This window comes from Tachypleus tridentatus, chromosome 11, assembly GCF_004210375.1.
Source record: "Tachypleus tridentatus isolate NWPU-2018 chromosome 11, ASM421037v1, whole genome shotgun sequence".
NCBI classification, from domain to species: domain Eukaryota; kingdom Metazoa; phylum Arthropoda; class Merostomata; order Xiphosura; family Limulidae; genus Tachypleus; species Tachypleus tridentatus.
This window is the reverse complement of record NC_134835.1, coordinates 62,021,934-62,044,169: the sequence shown is the minus strand read 5'-3', so window position 1 is coordinate 62,044,169 and position 22,236 is coordinate 62,021,934. Positions and strand designations below refer to the sequence as shown.

The 22,236-nt window shown below is 35.8% G+C and overlaps 1 protein-coding gene across 4 annotated transcripts in view; it reads right to left on the bottom strand.

Annotated features, from left to right (window-relative positions):
- LOC143232281 (glypican-5-like) overlaps positions 1–22,236 on the bottom strand; it is a 108,298-nt gene that overhangs the window by 68,972 nt on the left and 17,090 nt on the right. For 2 of the 4 annotated variants that reach the window (XM_076467477.1, XM_076467478.1), the window contains exon 3: positions 3,281–3,975. In XM_076467477.1, coding sequence (XP_076323592.1) covers positions 3,281–3,975 — 695 coding nt within the window. Of the gene's footprint in view, positions 1–3,280; positions 3,976–17,219; positions 17,568–17,917; positions 18,034–22,236 lie in introns of those variants that run through there. The other 2 variants (XM_076467480.1, XM_076467479.1) reach the window with 2 other exon arrangements.

Sequence of the window (22,236 nt, the reverse complement as noted above, 5' to 3'; positions counted from 1 at the left end):
AATGCTTTTATGTTTGTTTCAGTATTATCTGAAGTGTAAAAATATTCCTACAAGTTACAAAAAAGTCATTTGTTACGATGTAAAATGACTACTACAATGAATCAGTTCTGTCTATCCAGCATAAGTATGGCTTGAAGTTCGTGCAAAGCTACACGAGGGCTGTCTGCGCTAACCGTCCTTAATTTAGCAGTATAAGACTAGAGGGAAGGCAGCTAGTCATCACCATCCACCGCCAACTCTTGGGCTACTCTTTTACCGACTAATAATGGGATTGACCGTCACATTATATCACCCCCACGGATGAAAGGGCGAGCATGTTCGGTGTGACCGGGCCTCGAACCTACGACCCTCAGATTACAAGTCGAATGCCTTAATCACTGGGTCATGCCGGGCCACATCCAGCACACACGACAGTGTAAAAAAAACTTGATATTGGCTATAGAAATGACCTTATGTAGGATTATCAAAATATACGACAATAATTAAAACTCTTATACGTGTAATGTCACCCAACCAAACAGTGCGCTACCTGGTGAGCAACAAAAATTATATAAATACGTTGCTATGTAACTGAAGAGCTGAAAAGCAGAAAGAACCTCATTTCTTCCTCATTGTGCAAAGAGGAGAAATAATAAAAATAATTTACCGAAATTTGTTTGCTTTTAAAGAACTACATGGCGGCTTATTACTAAATCATCAGCTACGAGAATAAAAAAAAGTTTTACATTGACGGTTTCTACAGACATGAGATACATGAGTAGATAGAGGTTGTTGTGTGGGTTTTTATAGACTATATGCTTTAGTTGTGATGTCTGACTGTCTCAGTTTTAAGGTTATGCATTCAACGACGTCGCCAGATGAAATGTCAAATTCTAGGAAGACAAAAAAAAAACAAAAAAAACGGGACTGGAGTTCTCCAGTTCGGCTGCTTCACACCGAACCGGCGGTCGTCCGAATCGGTTGGGATTGTTTGTGCTTAAGGAAGTACTAATGTTTTTTTTTATTTTTCACCCACAACATGAATTGAAAGTCGTTTATGTCAAGATTATCTTATCATTAGACGCAACCACTTCCTCTTATTTCAAGCTGAAAGTGTCAAATTTCATAACTCACTCCACAAAGTAGCTATCAACTGCAAAAAGTCAGGCAGTCTTATTGATACCTTTAAAGTAGTTCAAACTGAAATAGATAAATTTGTAGATATTCTAACAGTAAAATTATGAAATGAACGAGATAATAACATCATATAATTCTAAACACTGAGTGATGGCACACAGTTTTAACACGACATAATGTTGGATACTCAGTCATGGCACACAGTTTTAACATGGTATAATGTTGAACACTGACTCATGGCACACAATGTTAACACGACAATGTTGGATACTGACTCAAAGCACAATGTTAACATGACACAATGTTGGATACTGACTCAAAGCACAATGTTAACATGACACAATGTTGGATACTGACTCAAAGCACAATGTTAACATGACATAATGTTGGATACTAACTCAAAGCACAATGTTAACATGACATAATGTTGGATACTGAATCACAACACATAATGTTAACGTGGTGTAACATTAGTTACTGAATCACGGCACATATTGTTGATACTGAATCACAACACTTAATATTAACGTGGTGTAACATTAGTTACTGAATCACAGCACATAATGTTAAGATGACAATGGTAGTCACTGAATCACGGCACATAATATTAACATGGCATAATGTTAGTCACTGAATCACGGCACATAATATTAACATGACATAATGGTAGTCACTGAATCACGGCACATAATATTAACATGACATAATGGTAGTCACTGAATCACGGAATAACATGACATAATGGTAGTCACTGAATCACGGCACATAATATTAACATGACATAATGGTAGTCACTGAATCACGGCACATAATATTAACATGACATAATGGTAGTCAGTGAATGACAGCACATAATATTAACATGACATAATGGTAGTCACTGAATCACAGCACATAATATTTACATGACATAATGGTAGTCACTGAATCACGGCACATAATATTAACATGACATAATGGTAGTCACTGAATGACAGCACATAATATTAACATGACATAATGGTAGTCACTAAATCACGGCACATAATATTAGCATGACATAATGGTAGTCACTGAATGACAGCATACTTAAGTGACTATCTTAATTACAAAAACTCTTTCAGCAACACATATATGAAAGCGGAGTCAAACTTTAGAGAAAATTGGTCAACCTACTGCAGTATGGTTTAACATATGACAATTAGAAAAATGAGTTAATTTAAACTGAGAATTAGTGTTAACTTTCCCGTGTTGTTTATAATTTTAAAATTAACCATGTTAATACGCCTGTCGCTTCTAAACGTCATGTAATTTTCTTGTGTCACATCAAAACAATAACTTGTAAGAAAAATGAGACATAGAAATAACATTATTTTGTGGCCAAAGAATGAAGGCGCCGAATGTTGGAGACTACACCATGGGTCATTTCCTTTTAATTAACTTGTTCATTAATCTTCTTCGTGTTTCACAAAACACAAAAATGAAAGAAACCGGAACATAGATTGACTTTGGCACAAACCGACAACACGGATAATGTTACATCTTTTCAATTCTGAGCTAATTAACTTTCTTTGCACGTATAATAGCACGACTTGCTAACAATGTATTAACACTCTTTTTCACGATAACGCCACACCTTGTCCACTTCGGGTTAACGCTGTACACATAATCCTGTGTAATCCATTGCACAGATAAACAATACAACTTGTTAACTCTTGGTTAACAGAGAATGTTAGGTCAAGTTACACATATCTATTAATTGATAACCGTGTATTTACGTTTCAGTTAAGTTTATTTCATAATAAACTTTGAAGTTACATTGCTATTTTCGATACAGTTACATACTTTCTTAAGGTCATTTGAACCAGGGTGTTTCAACGTATTTTAACTTTCCATACGAAATTTCCAATCCTAAAGCAACTATGTAATACAAAATATTATTGAGTAGATAACTGTTTTTATTGTTGTTTTGCAATTAAGCAGAAAGCTACACAATGGGATATATATTATCTGCCCACCACTGGTATCGATATCTGGTTTATAGCGTTGTAAGTTCGCAGAGGGGTTTTAAGTAAATAAATTTTGTCTTTCTTTCTTTTTCCCTTAGTAAAATCATTCATCTACAACTGATTTGTTTAAACAATTAAATTCACGACAAAAAAAAAGTCATAAAAACACAACCTACCTTTTTCGTTACTTCCGGTCCATTATCCATCGCATGCATGATGGCTTCTGAAATTTTAGCGTCTAAGAGATTCATGACTTTTTCAATGTTGGAGGACTCACTCATTCCACTTGTCAGTCTATGAAGCGCTCCCACGTAATCGCTCCATGGTTTGTCCAGTTCAGCTATGTTGGCTAAACATCCATGACCCACATTTAGGCAGAATCCACTACAAGGTTTAACTGAGACCAGTCGCTGGCAGTGCGCGCAATAAGTCAACTTGACTAGGGCCTTATTACACTCTTGCCCAAAGTCCATGTGTTCCGTTGTGTTGATTATTTCTACACCAAGGTTCAAAGCTTGTAAAAGAATACGAGCAACATCAAGGGAGCGTACTATCTGGAGAGAAACTAACTTTGCTTTATCACCAAACGGTTGAATTTCAGCCACGTGTTCCTTTAGGCATTCCTTATAATCATTACTGAATTCTCTCAGGTTTGGGTTGATGATGTGATGGTAGACAACGGGAAAAAGAGATGCAAAGAAGGAGTCCAAACGTTGTCCAACAGTTATATCCTTACCCTTTAAGTATGCCAGAAGGTCAGCAAAAAGTTGCTCAGTTGGTAACCTAGCAACAGATTCCATTTTTTTATACGTCTGAGAAAATAATATGTGTGTGTTGTTTTCTGCAAGCCTTGTCATCTCTTGAAATTTTTCTGAAAATAAAACAATTATATCCTTATTTTATAATAGCTTTAGGCGCAGCAAAATGCATACGATTTGAAGCGTTTATTGGCTACATTTTCTCGGAGTATTATATTGGACGACGACTTGCTGAAGGCCCCAAAAAAGAGACCGAAACGTTGTTTACTTTTACACTACAATAAATGCTTCAAATCTAATATATTACAAATAAACTTAAAACACATAATCGTCACTGGAACTTAAACAAATATTTTCAAAATAAAAAATCTGCGTATTTTAACACATCATTCTGCAATGACACTTTCCTTCCTCGGCCAATTTCATCTGCCTTCTACAAAATAAACAATAAAAATTCCAGTCACGCATTACGGCATCATAAAGCTTCTTTACGTTTTATCATTATTTAAACTATTAAAGAAACATTTTGGTTAAACCTGACTCAACCAATAATAGGAAGAAATACAAGGTCACGTGCTAACATTTGTAGTAGGATTGGTCAGTGAAAGTGATGGCCGTCTACATATATATCGCCGTGAGGTTTTCTGTCTTTGTTACTGCTGGAAACCGGATTACTTCAACTGCTTTGAATAGTAGAGGTGAATCCAAAATGTTTATTAAATTCAATCAACTTTGTAGGCAATATTCCGTTACGAACGGCCCCAGTTGAAATGTACAACACCAAAGGAGTGATTCCATCATTTAATGACACGTAATTACATGTTTCCAACATACAAAAACAACTCTTCTGAACATCCGGAATTCATTAGTTTGGAACCGGCTTTTTGGAGCGCCCTCAGTGTCTGTTGTCGAAATCTTTAGAACTTTTTCTTTTCTTCTTTTTTTTATTACAAAAAAACTTCTGAAAAAACGAAAAACAGTTTTCTAAAAAAAGAGCTTACACGTACAAGAACCCCATTCTTCATAAATTGAACGAAGCAGTAGCGAGTTTCTTACTGTGTCAATAAAACTAATTATTTATATGCATACTGAGTAGTTAGTTCTTGATGTATCCAAACCAACTTTTACAAAGTTACAGTCTGTTCATCACACACACATATACACAGAGAGAGAAAAAAACATTGTGTTCTTTAACCGCTGCAGAGAAGAAAAAACGCACTAACTTTTCTTTGTCACCAAGTGATTGAATTTCAACCAATTATATTTTTTGAGCATTCTTTGTATTCACTGCTGAATTCCCTCGGGTTTTGTTTGATGATATGATGGTAAACAATGGGCGCTGGATGCATAACATTCTAGTCGGTTCTCCGACTTCAGCCCCCCTCTAGGGATATGGTAAATTTAAGGATTTACAACACTAAAATCAGCGATTCGATTCCTTTCGGTAGACACAGTAGTTAGGCCGATGTCGTTTTGCTGTAATAAAAACACTCAAAGTACACACACCCCGACTTCAATGCTGGAGATAAAAAAAAAACACACACACACTTAAAAGATACCCAATTTCCAGAGCTAAATTTCTTATAAAAGAACCATACCAACTAGCTTATTCCAACAACAGATATTTAATTAATTACTTCAATGTGAGGGACTAAAACTAATCATACAACTTCCCTGTTAGAAATCGAGAATAATCAGGTAATCGTAGTTTTGCAGATTCAATCCATCTCATTTCTATGTCATAGAGCATGGCATGGCCAGGTGGTTAAGGCACTTGACTCGTAATCCGAGGGTCACGGCTTCCAAACCATATCACACCAAACATGCTCGCCCTTTCATCCGTGGGGGTGTTATAATGTTACAGCGAATCCCACTATTCGATGGTAAAAGAGTAGCCCAAGAGTTGGCGGTGGGTGGTGATAACAAGCTGCCTTCCCTCTAGTCTTACACTACTAAATTAGGGGCGGCTAGCGCAGATAGCCCTCGTGTAGCTTTGCACGAAATTAAAAAATAAACAAAAATATCATAGATTAAAAAGATTCTCGTAAAGCACAAAGCTATGCAATGGACTTATCTGTGCTCTTACCACCGCTGGTATCTAAACACGATTTTTAGTGTTATAAGCCTACTAAATTGCCACTAATCCACTCGGGAGGGTTAAAGACTATCTAATAATAATATCCCACGATTGAGTAAGTATCACTATCATTCAGAAATTCCCTGACCTTCGATCTAGTTGGATATGAAGGAAAACAGGCGTTATAAAGCCTGAGCTTTTTAAATGTATAAATAAAAAGATGGTAACAGGAGAAATGATTCGTTATTATTACACTCTCGACATGATAAAACTATAAAGCAGAGCGTTCTATCCGTTCTTAACAATCTATATTAAACATGTAATAATTACAATTCCAGAAACTATTAATTGAATTAATTTATCTTCTTCTTTCTACATTAAATTAAAAGCTGCGTCAATTCATTATATAATCTTCCTACGTTATTCAAATTTTTCATTATATGAAACTAAGCACGTGTGCGTGTGATAAATGATTTAAACATACAGTGTCAAACATACTTCCGTGACACGTGAGAAACAAAACTATAAACTAACAGACAAAAGATGGTTATATATCTCTCCCTCTACTACGTTGCACCGTCTCTGGTTTCACATTCAATTTTGTCGAGTGAAAGTCTGCTAGCGATGCACTCCGCCAGACAGGTACCGTCACTAATTACACCTTTCTTTACACACTCGAAAGCACGCCCTCACGTGGGTGTGTATGCTCCACGTGCAAACAGAGCACCACAACTGGCGGAGGTTGATTACCAGCCCACTCGAATTATACTCTTCGTCAAAAAACAAGCAGTCGATCAAACACAGCGATACATGCTAAAATCACCTTCAATGCAACATTTTGCTGGAAGATGATTTTAATGAATGTACGATACATAGTTAAGAGCTGTGAAGTAGAACCTTTAAAATCCGTCGTAGAAGTTGGGCGAACCACATATGAGGCGTATTAGGCCTCATCTCAATAACTAATAATTAAATTAATATGAAACAGACATTACATCACATTTGGTTTATCTGCTTAAATAAAATATTAATTCCATATAAAGAAACCAAATAATCGTATTTCAGCTGCATCAAACACAGAATTCTAAAGATTAAAAACGTAGAAAATGACATTACTGTGTAAATTAAACCAGTAATACAGAAGTCTGATGTGTTTTGCTTATCTGTATTTCACTCAAGTTCAATCCAACCTGTTAAGCCTTGAAGCACTGATCACTAAGGCAAACTATCTGATTTCAAATCCTGTCACAATAACTAATAAGGCAAACTATTTGATGTTAAAATTTGCAACAGCAATTAATACGGCAAACTATTTGACCGTAACTATTATTTCACTTGGAATACAACGGTTTTCCTGTCACTGTTGAACTACATTAGTCACTACTTTATTTATTACTTGACTTATATTGTTTAATCAGATAGCAGTCACTACCAAGTCCCTGATTTTGCAGGAACTGTTAAGTTTTGTTGAACCGTTAATTCATCAGGATGTATACTGTTTCCAATGTCCACTACAGCGTGTGAAACTCCTTACAACGCATATATGTCAATTTCATTGTACCGCTAAATATATTCCATTTATCACAGAGTATAGTCACAAGACAGTATGAAATTACTTCAGGGGATTAAACTTTCGTTCAAAACCATTCAACATATCCCGAAAGATTTATCACTTCCAATATTACTTATTCATTAGTTTCCGCTCAGTTTATGTCAACTTTTAACACAGTTAAAACTTATTAAAACATATATTCAACTTCTTAATCAAACCATTTTTCATCGTATTTACTTAGCCTAACCAACATGTCTGAAGTAATTTAGTTGGTGAGACTATTTGCTTTGGGAAAGAGCCAAAATACACAGTTTACACCCTGTGATCTTGATCGAGAGCGTACAGAACTATTTGGATACAGATCCTTAGGCAAATAAACTAGTATTTCGAAATATAAACATCAAATCAGACCAAATATATGCCACAGTACGCAGCCATGTGGTGGAAAGTTAACCTTTTAGAATAAATTTACAAGTTTTTGTTATATCTAAAATTAATTTGATTGTTTGTTATTAACCACAAAGCTACACAATGGGTTATCTGTGCTCAACAAACCGCAGATAAGCTAGTTTTAACTTTACATTAAAAATTATTAAAATACGTGAGGAAGGAGATAAACTATACATTCATCATAAATTGTGTGAACATTATATGTATGCATCTATACAGAGGTTACATAAAACTCTCAGAACCTTTAGAAACAAGACAATTTTCAAAAGCTAAGCAACAAAACCGTATGGAGATTTGGTTTCACTGCATATCAAATATAAAAAGAAAACTTCAAAGTTTTCGAATTTTCTTTACTTGCAAGCATCCATCATTTCGCATCTTATATAGTCAGTCATTAGCTGTTGTTTTTTCCTCATATTTTAATTACGTCGACATGTGTTGGCAAGAAATAGCACTGACACTTCTGTAAGCTTTGCATATCAGGGGAACCTTTTCCCCCTCATAGCCGTTAATCGTGTCATTTTGCAGACAGAAATTAAATAAAACTTGTTGTGTAATAACATAAATAACCAGAATATTATAACACATCGATTCACTACATCATTTAGGATAAACTATATCCGGATTATCCTGTTAGAATTAGTAATTTTGCCAATAGAGACAGACTACTACGACGCCTAATAACGTTTATATCTAATGCAGGGAAGTTAATAATAAGATGGCCTCAGATACGAAATATACTCATTACAAAGTGATAAGTTATATGTATAAGCAGACTTTAAAAATATGGACAAGAGAGAGATGCTGTATTCAAAAACATGATTTTTGTTAAAGCTAAACAATGGGTTGTGTTCTGCCCACAATAGGTATCAAAATCCGAATTTTAGCGTCGTAAGCCTACAGACTTACCACCGGAATACGGAACAAGGACAGTAGAGACACTGCAATACAAAGCAGAAAACAACAAAAATGTTGCATTGGAAAACAGGATAATGGTATTGAATGGTAGAACACACAAACGATGGCGTCTATCATCAGTCTCTGGATAACAGAAGTTATAATTATAAATCTGTGTATTAGGCATAGCACTACGAATTTCGGCACTACAGTTTAAATATAAGACATTCGACAAAATTCTTCACATGAGCACGTGCATCTGCGTTTTAAAACATATGATGGTTAAAAATTTGGGATATAAATGTCAGCAGGTCACCAGGGCCTCCTGCTGACCAGCAACCTTGACGTGCGATAGATAGCTGTCATGACTTGGCCAATATTTCCGAACAAGTATTAACTGCTGTTTGTATGCAAGTATGTGGGTTAAAGAAAGGCCCGTAAAAGGCCCAACAACCTTCTAGTGCAACAAAACTATTTGAACAACGGCCATAAAATAAGTAAACGAATGACGTCTCGTAAAATAGTCATCATTCTTCACCGCCAGGAGGAAAAGTTTGTTATTTGGCTAGTCGCTTTCGATTCGTAACAGCGTGAACAATTCTGTTGCATGTTGCATTTTTACCCAAGGGGTGGCTGAAATATGTCGGCCAGCGGCTAGAGCTACCAAACTGACAGCGGAAATTACTTTCTTGACCTGTAATATGTTTCCGTTAAAGAAACCCAGGCAGCCTGAAAACATGTTTAACTGTAATTAAATTTCTTCTCACCCTAAACGTCAATGCTAGAATTACATTGGACATTTTAAGCCTAATTTCTCGAAAATCACATATGAGATTACTAGTAATATAAAAACGAACCAATAATTTTACCCTTTTAATGCTTGAGTACAGTTACAAGTTCAGAGAGTCAAATTTTTCGGTAATTACTCTACGTTTTTTTTGGTTTTTTTTGTTATACCACACACATATAAAAACCTAGGTGAAGAAATAAAATAATAAATGATACAATCAGCTATAGACTTCACTGGAAATGGGACCCAAATTACAGTTTCCAAAACAAATTTCACGTCAAGTCTGATTAACATATGATATACGCAAATACGCTATAGTATAGGTAGGGTTCCCAAGCTAAATTGAGGGGGCCGTCTAAAGTCAGCCCTTTTTGCCCCTCCCCTCCCAAGTCCTTTGTAAAAATTACGCCTCTGCAATCAGCTTAAACACCTATAAAAGGAGAGCCAACGTCAAATTTCCTGTACTTCTACACTCTCGAAACCCATAACATCAGTATGACTTTTCACTATTTCAGAAAATCGGAAACAAACTTGATACTGTTGTTCACTTTTATCTTCGAAAAACTAGCTTAAAAGTTAAGGTGGAAAGATACATTTTTAATGATAATTTATCCAGCTCTGTCCACAAGTTCCTCAGTGTGGTCGAGTTAAACCCGCATTTACCACTAAAAAGATTATGTTTGTTTTTGAATTTTGCGCTAGCCTTCCGTAACTTAGCACATTATGACGCCCCTACAGCTGAAAGGGCGAGCATGTTTGGTGTGACGGGGATTCGATCCCACGACCTTCCGACTGGCCATGCCAGTCCTCCCCCCCCCCCAAAAAAAAAAAACAAACGATTATGACAACAATATCGGGCAGTTTCCGTTTTTATATGTCAGTTTTCCTACAAAGATTTGACAGATTGTGTTCTGCTAATTAAAAAAGCTCTCAAAAGATGATCCTCAATATGGAGATATAAGCATTTGTTTATTTTCTCTCAGTGGCTTGAAGCTAAACTATTTACGGTTGGGGAAACTATTGTAGCACCTGACGACCGATGTTTCCCACCCCTTCAGACAGCAATAAAATGCTTAACAAGAGCTTAAAAGTTCCAGGACGACGAGGAGTGGTGCAAGCTTTTAAGCTCCAAAATGTCGAAGAACACGCATATATTTTATCTAAGTAAATGAAATATTTCCCATTGTAATGGTGTGGTGTGCAAATATTACAGATTACGCTGTCTTTAAATTTAATATCGTTCAAAAAATTTAATGTTACTTAGTTGTAGTTCATAAATAAATAAATTCGGTCTTAGTTAAGTGTGCAAGTAGCTCTAGGCATTTGCACACCATGGAGGAACTCTGTCAAGGTTAGTATTTTATGGGATAGTGGTATTGTATAGGAAACGTCGTGCAGTGTAAGGGCTGTTATAAAACTGTCACATCAGGCGGAAATACCAGCAAATTCCTAAAAATTTATGTTTGATTGACCAGCTATGGTGAGTGTGTGCGAGTCATAAGTGCAATTTTCGCGCTTTTCAAAAGATTAGTCTTAAATCAGAAACTGCTTAAGACATATTTCAAAGCTGCTGTATTTGACCATTTTAGTACACCGTTTATGTTGTCTCGAATATTCCAGTTTACGGTTTTCATTTTTAGTAAATAACTGAAAAACAAAACAATAAAAAAAACGATCAGTTCAAGATTTTGTTTTGGAATTGTTATTGTTCAAATCTAAGAGGTTTGCTTAACCGCCACGGTCTGCTTTTGTTTTAACATTTAACAAATGCTTGCGTTTATTTTAACGCCGCTTCTTGCTCATTTTATTTACGTGATAACAAACCAGCCAGCTTTTTACTTGACATGTAGATCGTGAATCTCATTACTGCGATGATTGGGTTTTTTTACATCCATAATCTCGAAACACCACACGTCCAAACTTTTAAAACCTTTTTTTTTTTTTTTACAAATTCCTATCATAACAAAATTTACATGTTAAAACTTATCGTGATTTAAACTTCAATAACCAACAGAAAACGCTAATTTAAAACCATTCTGTTTAACACAAAGTATCGTTCCAACAAAAATAAATCAAGATTTGGATTACCACGAACCATTAGTTTTAAAGAGGATTAACAGAATACTGGCACAGTTTGAAAACAATATAACCGGTTCAAACAATTAAGTGAACTACTGCTTATGAACAATAGTGATACAATTGCAGTTGTGTATATATGAGAAGGCAAAAGTTATGTTTGAGTTTTCCCGTTTTCAATGCTCGTATGATATAAAATCTTTAAAAGTAAGCATCATCTAAGTGGCCTAGTGGTTAGGGAGGGTTGCGGGTTTAAGTTTCATCCCCGAATATGCCCGTTCATTCAGCGTGGTATAAAGACGACTGGTAAAAAAAGTAACCTGAAATTTGGCGGCGGCTGATACACACTAGCTGCCTCCTCTCTAGCTAATCTCATGATGAACGACTAGCACAGGTAACCAAGGGAAGTTCTGCGCGAAATTCAAAACAAACAAAACTATATCTATGTTGCACACGATGTTTACTAAGTTCGTTACATTCATTAAAACGATAGTTAGTATTTATATCATAATCGTATATACATCAAGAAACATTCGGTTCATTTTAAAAATGGTTCCCAGAATAAGTCGTTATATTTGTGATTTGAGTTCACTAATTTAAGTATTAACTACAAAGAACACTGTGGCTGAGTTGTTTCTGGTTGGTTTTTTCTGTGAGTACGGACACCGACAAATTGCCGCTAATGATCTAAGCAGACATTTTGTAGCTTTGCGCGAAAGTTATAAACAAACAGATCACCAAAAACCCGTTTACGACCACCTCACTCACTCCAGTATTCCACTAAGAGACTGTTGAAGAAGTCCGCACCCATATCTTCCAACATCTACCCTTACCATTTGGTATTGCGTTACACCGATGTGATATACTCTTAAACACATGAAAATAACACTACCGCATATGTCAAGTTCTAGTTAACTCAGAAGCATATTGCGTTTCATCAGTTAAGCGATCAACAGCTGTTCATAAAGCCCCCTAGAGTTCAAGGAGGAAAGCAGTGGTAATGCCGCCTTGTAAACCGAATCCACATGACCTATTTTATGTTATTTAATAAATTGCAAAATCGGTATTCCAGTAATTCATATTGTTTATTCAGATACACGAGTTTTTTAATGTTTGCGGCACACAACTTGAAAAGAACTGTAGCTTTGAAGTAGATACTAAAGTAATGTATAGGTTTGATTTTTGCGACTTATGTAAGATCCCGAATTATAACCATCTGCCGAACATGATATTAAAAATACAACAACAAAAACCATTGATAGCGCCAGATTAGTATACTAACAGAAGGGGTTATTAAGAAAAATGTTTTGAAAATACTGTTTATATTTGCAATAGTACGAATGGCGGTTTGGAAAGAATTAGGTGCTGTATCTGAGCAAATATAGCAGCAAAGTATTCATACTTATTTACATATTCAACAGTGTTCAAAACCTCTGATCCTGCTCAACAAAAACACCAACTACAATGTGCAAAAAACATGAGATTTTACTCATCATCATCTTATACTAGAGAAGTAAATAACATAAGCTGAAAGCAGATGTTAGATGCTCTAAGTCGTCAGCAGACATATCAGGTGTGATGTTAACATAGCTTTTGAACGCCATTTATAGCCTAGATTATTCGTATTGGTAATATTATTTGCGTCCCCTCCCTTCCCCCCGATGGCACAGCGATAAGTCTGTGGACTTATAACGTTAAAACCGGGTTACGATACCCGTGGTGGACGGAGCACAAATATCTCATTGTGTAGCTTTGTGCTTAATTAAAATCAACATTATTTGCTTTACGTATTCGAAAAGGTAAATCAGTATCTCTGTTAGACGGAAGATAGAATGTTTTTGTGTTTTCTTTAATTTCGCGAAAAGCTACACGAGGGCAGTTTGCACTAGCCGTCACTAATTTAGCTCTGTAAGACTAGAGGGAAGACAGCTAGTCATCGCCACCTACCGCTAACTCTTGGGCTACTCTTTTACCAGCGAATGGCGGATTGATCGTTTAATTATAACGCCCCCAAGGCTGAAAGGGCGGGCATGTTTCATGTAACGGGGTAAAAAGAAATGTGTCAAAATTGTTGATAACCCGCATAGACTAAGGCCTGGCCATGTTTTTTATTTGAAAATTGAATTTCTTACTTAATATAAGAAATAATTTCGCACTGCTGTTTTTCATTGTTTTCCTTCCCAAACATACTAGTTTGTGAAAGAACAAGCGCATATACAAGCATTATCAACATATGGCACAGAATACGAACATGCCAGCTTTATCTTAGGCTCGTCCGTAATCCTTGTTTAAGTTATTGTAATTGAAAAGGTATATGTATACAAACACTTTTTAAAGTGTCTAGAACATTAATTTTCTCATTGAATTTATTCCCGTGGTCACATGCTCCACCCCCTCTAACTCAGATGCCAATGAACTCTTTAAGTATGTCTGACTCAAAGCAGTAAAATAAAAACATATTTTCGAAATCTGATTTGTTAAATGTAGTGAGTATTCCTGCTAACTAATATTCTTTGAAACATGAGTTTGTAAAGAATTCTTGTTATGTGTATCAAGACTGTAATAACTACGTACATGAAGTCTTGTTATGTGTATCAAGACTGTAATAACTACGTACATGAAGTCTTGTTATGTGTATCAAGACTGTAATAACTACGTACATGAAGCCTTGTTATGTATATCAAGACTGTAATAACTACGTACATGAAGTCTTGTTATGTGTATCAAGACTACTGTAATAACTACGTACATGAAGTCTTGTTATGTGTATCAAGACTACTGCAATAACTACGTACATGAAGTCTTGTTATTTGTATCAAGACTACTGTAATAACTACGTACATGAAGTCTTGTTATGTGTATCAAGACTACTGTAATAACTACGTACATGAAGTCTTGTTATGTGTATCAAGACTACTGTAATAACTACGTACATGAAGTCTTGTTATGTGTATCAAGACTGTAATAACTACGTACATGAAGTCTTGTTATGTGTATCAAGACTACTGTAATAACTACGTACATGAAGTCTTGTTATGTGTATCAAGACTACTGTAATAACTACGTACATGAAGTCTTGTTATGTGTATCAAGACTACTGTAATAACTACGTACATGAAGTCTTGTTATTTGTATCAAGACTACTGTAATAACTACGTACATGAAGTCTTGTTATTTGTATCAAGACTACTGTAATAACTACGTACATGAAGTCTTGTTATGTGTATCAAGACTACTGTAATAATACGTACATGAAGTCTTGTTATGTGTATCAATACTACTGTAATAACTACGTACATGATGTCTTGTTATTTGTATCAAGACTACTGTAATAACTACGTACATGAAGTCTTGTTATGTGTATCAAGACTACTGTAATAACAACGTACATGAAGTCTTGTTATGTGTATCAAGACTACTGTAATAACTACGTACATGAAGTCTTGTTATGTGTATCAAGACTACTGTAATAACTACGTACATGAAGTCTTGTTATGTGTATCAAGACTACTGTAATAACTACGTACATGAAGTCTTGTTATGTGTATCAAGACTACTGTAATAACTACGTACATGAAGTCTTGTTATGTGTATCAAGATTACTGTAATAACTACGTACATGAAGTCTTGTTATGTGTATCAAGACTACTGTAATAACTACGTACATGAAGTCTTGTTATGTGTATCAAGACTACTGTAATAACTACGTACATGAAGTCTTGTTATGTGTATCAAGACTACTGTAATAACTACGTACATGAAGTCTTGTTATGTGTATCAAGACTACTGTAATAACTACGTACATGAAGTCTTGTTATGTGTATCAAGACTACTGTAATAACTACGTACATGAAGTCTTGTTATGTGTATCAAGACAACTGTAATAACTACGTACATGAAGTCTTGTTATGTGTATCAAGACTGTAATAACTACGTACATGAAGTCTTGTTATGTGTATCAAGACTACTGTAATAACTATGTACATGAAGTCTTGTTATGCGTATCAAGACTGTAATAACTACGTAATGAAAGAGTGACTAAAGTTAACAAGCTATTTGTAAGTACTGTGTTCTAGGTCCCTTGCTGCCTTTCGATCGCGCGCTGTCTTAACAGCCATGATGACACAGTAGTGTTCTTTACTGCACTTCCCATTGTAATGAGCTTATGCAAAGGACAGTAAGGTCAGACTTAGACCACACGTATCCACAAACCCTTTTACTGTACGTGGACACTGGCTTCAAAGACCGTGCTTAAACTGACCTTTGATCCGGTGAAATTGCATCAGTGTCAACCGATATGTGATGGCTTGAGATCACTGTTCTTCCATACTTGTTATAAAAGAAAAGCCCTTCATATCTTAAGTGCGGTTAAACCTTATAAACCTTTGTCAAAGTGAACTCCTTGTTTGTTATATTACAAATGCACCAGCAGATATATATGCCCAGCTTCACCGTAAATGTTTTTTTTTGGTTGAGGGTTTAGGTTCTGTAACTACAACGTTCGTTTTGCGAGTGAAGGTTTTGTTCCGGATTGGTGGTTTTGGAGCTAATTGCTCTCCTAAACGTTCTGGTATGCGAATTTTCCACTTCACTGGAGAACACTGGTTTTCTTCTTCTAACTGCTGTGTCATTTAGCTCAGGTCTACACCGTTTAACGATGTCTATATATATTTGTTTTCAATTCTACCAACCTCGTTAGTGCACTGTCGAATAAGACAAAACATGATGCCCATGGCGTCATGACTTGTAGTTGCGATGGCACGTCATTGTATTAGCTAGCACATACAAATCGCTCAAGTAAAGTTCGGTGAACCCTCTGCACATAAGCTACTAGTTAAAATGGATTGTTTAGAACAGTAGTTCCCAACCTTTTTTATGCCCCGCACCCCTAAATAATTTTAATGTTTTTGCACTCCTAACAGTAATTATTTATTTAAGAATAAAGATGAAGGTGGCCAAAATAAATGTTATCTCGCACCCCTGGTTGGGAACCACTGGTTTAGAATGTAGCATGTTTAAACACACAACAGAACACAGATGATTTAACACATTAAATATGTCACCCGTTTTAATGCTGCATATAGATAATGCTATAGCGTGTGTTAATAAATATGAATTTACGATTTACCACGAAGCTTCATATCAATCGAAAGATTTGTTTGTTTGTTTGCTTTTGAATTTCACGCAAAGCTTCACGAGGGCTATCTGCATTAGCCATCCCTAATTTAGCAGTGGAAGAGAGTTAGTCGTCATCACCTACTGGCAACTCTAGGGCTATCCTTTTACCAACGAATAGTGGAATTTACCGTCACGTTACAATGCCCCCACGGCTGAAAGGACGACCATATTTGGTGCGACGGGGATTCGAATCCGCGACACTCAGATTACGAGTCGAACGCCTTAACCACCTGTCCATACCGAGCCCAATCAAAAAAGTTTTAAAGCTACGAAAATATGTTGTTCGTTTTTTTATAAAACAAAAAATACAGATAATTAAAGGTCTTAAATTACTTACCTGTACTTGGTATTTGTAATCGCTTTTGTTGTCGTCTTATGAAAGTTTGTACACTGTTCTATATAGATATATTTTCTTCCTCCTGGTTCCCCTGAATCAGTTTATGTATACGTTTAAGTCCCTGTCTTTGTGCCATATAATTTGATTCACAGACCTTTGCTGTATATGCAGTCATTTTTTTAACACTTCAATAATGTCAATCGACTTCTAGAAAATAATTGTCTCCCCCCCTCCCAACAGAGGTACCATACTAGGAAGATAAGGCTTTCTTGTGTGCATTTACTCTGACACGTGCTGTTCGCACGACTTGTTACATTCATGAACTGCTTCAGTCCTTCCCGGCTCTGAGTTTAAAGAAAGAAAGGACTTCTCGAAGGAGCAGAAAATATTTTAACCTTTAAGTTACATAACCACAATTCAGTGTCGAACTTTACATAGAACTACTGCTGATTTTTCGATTCCACTCGAGGTGAGATCATGGCAACCACATGTTGCTACTTGCTGGACCACCCAGCTATGTTGCTACTTTGTCGACCACCCACCTCGACGATAATCCTCTACTAATTTATACATACTTATTATTATATATCATAGTTTTTAATATACATGTTTCTTTTTAAACTCTAAAGTTTAACTAACTGATACAAGAGTTAAAACTGGAGTAATTCGATGCTTTGTTTATATTTCTGAAGACTGACCTTAGATACTTGAAGTTCGAAGGAGCTGTTACGTGATTGACAACTTCTCTTAGATAAATCAATCTTTTTATTTAAACATAGAATATTTAAATACAGCTTTCTACAGGAAGGAGTTGATGCGTATAGGCGAAAAGATCACTTCATATCAACTGGAATTGTTTCTTCAGCACACACCCAGGAGTTCTTATAAGCTCTTGTTTCCGTGTTAAAACATCAGTAAAATAAATATTTTTCGCTACAGAGCAAGAATTATTGGCAAATATACCAAGAAACTACTGGGGATTAGATTGTTAGTTACTGGAATAGTCACAATTCGTGTTAACGATGACCTACATCGTTGGGTTCACGTAACAGACATCTGAACGAAGTTTCCAATATTTAACATATTTTGTTGCCCGATGATTTGGGTTGGTTTGTTTGGAATTTTGCGCAAGTCTACACGAGTGCTATCTGTACTAGACGTCACTATTTTAGCAGTGAAAGACTAGAGAGAATAAATCTAGTCAACATCACCAATCGTCAACTTTTAAGACTACTCTTTTACCAACGAATAATTGTTGTTTTGAAGTTAAGCACAAAGCTATACAATAAGCTGTCTATGATTTGCCCACCACCGGTATCAAAACCCGGATTCCAGCGTTGTAAGTCCGAAGACATGCCGTTGTGCCATAGGGGGCACCAATGAATAATGGGATTTACCATTACAGTATAACGTCCCCACGACTAAGGGGGATTCGAAACCGTTGCCCTCCAATTATGAGCCAAACACCTTAATCACCAGGCCTGCCGGATGTTATTTATCAACGTAAGAGGCGCTCCACAATAGAGAACTGATATTAAGTATGTTCTCCCTTCCCAAAAAGAAATCTGGAGTTCCATATAAACGCATACTAAATAATGGAAAGCTTCTTTCAGTTGTCTCTCTCATCGTCCCAATGTTACAGACCATGGCTGACATGAAATAATCCACAATTAGCTGATACCACCCTCTGGTGACAATTTACGGTAACTTCGATTTCGTCTATTTTCTGTTCTCATTTGTATGTCCACAGTAAATAATTCTTCTGTGATAAGGGGTATTCATACTGAGCAAGAAACTTCATAACAAATGTATATATCAAAACGGAAAAAAACTATTACTTCACTAAACACATTGCGTTTTAATTGCCGTTGAAGAAAGCAAAATGAACGAATCTTCCTCGTCAGTAGAACAACTTATCTTACTATACAATAAACTTAATGTAATAAAAGGAATAAGATAGTTGGAGAGCGACCGTAACGTTATTTACAGACATTTATCGATACATTAAGATACTGGGAACCTGACGCTGAATCGCGTAAAAATAATTCTGCATGATCTTGTTTTAACATATAGCAAAACATGTGAAGTTAGCCACCTCTGTACGAGTAGGCAGGCCACTTCCCTCTTGCCTAATCTAACCATGTTTTCACGGAACCGTCAAAATCTTATTACTTTACATATGATATGCAAACACTATAACTGTCTAGCCTAATCATGGCCATCTAAATTATACTTATCCTGTGATTTTACACATAGTCAATCCTCTTTAACTCCGTCTCTCAGCAAGAGGCGTTTGTCGATTTTGTTGTGGGATGTGATAATATATGTAAAATATTGTATTGTATTTACGAAGTCGGTCAAAATAACCATTAAAGTTTATATACTAAGATATTTAATAAAACAATGTCCTGTAACTGTTATAATTTAACTAGCTCTGTACCTAAGGTATAAACTCCCTTCAGTGGTCTATTTCCGTCTACCACCCAAGAACGATGGATACATTTTTGAATAGGTATACAAATAAGAAGTCACAGTAAACTCCAGCAAAAACTAAAACTAGGCAATCTAAAACAAGTGAATATCTTTTATTCCAGCAAAAAAGAGATACAGTAATCTATGTAACACATAATACAAATTATTTAGCATTTCTTTATAAGCCTAAACTAACTTTTTTTTTCTATAGTACAGTGGAGCGCCGTTAAGCCGCGATATTTGGGGTCAACCTGCTTAGCCGCGGCTTAAACCTTTGTGACTGAAAAGCCGAAGTCGCCAACAGCTCCGCCATTCTGGGCTATTGCGTGATCATTATAATATTAATGTATAGACTATTCAGATACAATTGACAAGTGCCGTTTTAACACAAACGACCAATGCATTGCAATGGTTCGCTTTTCCCTGTAAAATTTTGTCTTCCCTTGTTACATGCGGGCCGCCATGTCAATATATGCTCACTATTAATTCAGAAACTGAAGTGATTTCTATTGGGTTTGTGGCCAATATTTATACAATTCCATAAAAATATCGGATTATCGAATTAAAAATAATACTTTAATTATTGATCACTTTTTTCCCGTATTTACCGCGGATTAACTTTAATGTATGGAGAGGTATGATTCGATAACAATGGCGGCCTCCATAAAGCTGACATAGAGAGCGAATAAGGTAGATTAACGGTCGATTTCTATTGTAATATATTTTATTTATTTCCCAAATTAAAGCAAATCCTTTTTAAATATCCCCTTGAAGTTATAAAGACAAGAAGAGTGTGAGAAACTTTAAAAAGCCAGGTAGTAGATTTAATACATCAAAAATTTTGGGACAAGACTTGCTACAGCGGCTTAAGCGATTTCGCGGTTTACTGGTCCGCGGCTTAATGGCGCTCCACTGTATATGTGTTGCATTATTTTGTTAATACAGAATATACAAAAAGTAAACACTCTTTCATGGTAGCTTAATTAGAAATTACGAAATCAACTAATTGCAAAAGGGATTGTTTTTCATTGTTAAGTTGGCCACTTGTATAAAATGGCCACTTTTCGACGGAACCGCAAATGGTTACTTGTATAAATTTACTGTACAATACGACTACGGTGACTTGGGTAATTAGAAATCAAAGGTATCTTTTAATCAATAAAACCTGTCTTTGATTTTTGTTTCTGTAGGTATAATCGTCTTCAATATACAAAATATTCCCAGCGTTAATTGGTTTATTTTGAATAACTGTGGCATCTGTAAACATAATACATGTAAAAACATTGTGTATGTAACTAATAGTTAATACAACAATACTGTACAGAAGAATGGTAACTTACTCCTGGATTATGCTAGTTTTCTAAGTCTGATACATTGTATGCCTATAAATAATGATGCAATTTTGTATCAACTATACAAGCATTTTTCATAGTATATATTTCGTTTGTACGTAAACGATACATAAAAAAATGGAAAGAACATAAAAAAAGCTAACTGTAGACTGCACATTCATTCCCAGGTCTGCATCATTACGAGATAAATAATTTAAGACACTGTATTTTTTATGGATGGTCAAATGGAAATGTTCATTATCTAACTGGAGCAAAACAATCTACCAGTGCCTTAAGAACATGCATCAGGCAGGATACTAATAATTACATATGGTTACATCAGGCAGGATACTAATAATTACATATGGTTACATCAGGCAGGATACTAATAATTACATATGGTTACATCAGGCAGGATACTAATAATTACATATGGTTACATCAGGCAGGATACTAATAATTACATATGGTTACATCAGGCAGGATACTAATAATTACATATGGTTACATCAGGCAGGATACTAATAATTACATATGGTTCGATAAATTTAAAGCTCATTTTCTGCCTTCGCTTGTTTGTTTTTGAATTTGGCGCAAAGCTACGCGAGAGCTATCTGCGTTGCCGTCCCTCATTTAGCAGTGTAAGACTAGAGGGAAGGCAGCTAGTCATCACCACCCACCGCCAACTCTTGGACTACTCTTTTACCAACGAATAGTGGGATTAACTGTAACATTATGACGCCCACATGGCTGAAAGGGCGAACATGTTTGGTGCGACGGGGATTCGAATCCGCGACCCTCAGATTGCAAGTCGAACGCCTTAACCAACTGGCCATTCCGGGCCTTCTGCCTTCACATTGTTTTTATGTTTTATCTAATCGTGCATTTTGTAACTGAAAATTCAAAAGTACACTAAATATGAACAAACCGGAACAAAAATTACGACTAGAAAATGCTTTGTACTACTTAATAACGAAACACGAACAAGAAAATCCCAACGTTTCAAAGGTCTGCTTTTCTGATTGACGTTACGCTATGGAACAAATAGATTAATCGAACTAATCCTCATGTCTAAGGTTTATGCGCATTTAGTACAATATCTCCAGAAAAAAAAATCAATCCAACGCATTCATGAAAAAGGACGTTTCTAAATCGCAATTCTCTAATAACGGTGTTTTGGCATTTAAGTTTTCAAAATATAAATAAATAAATTC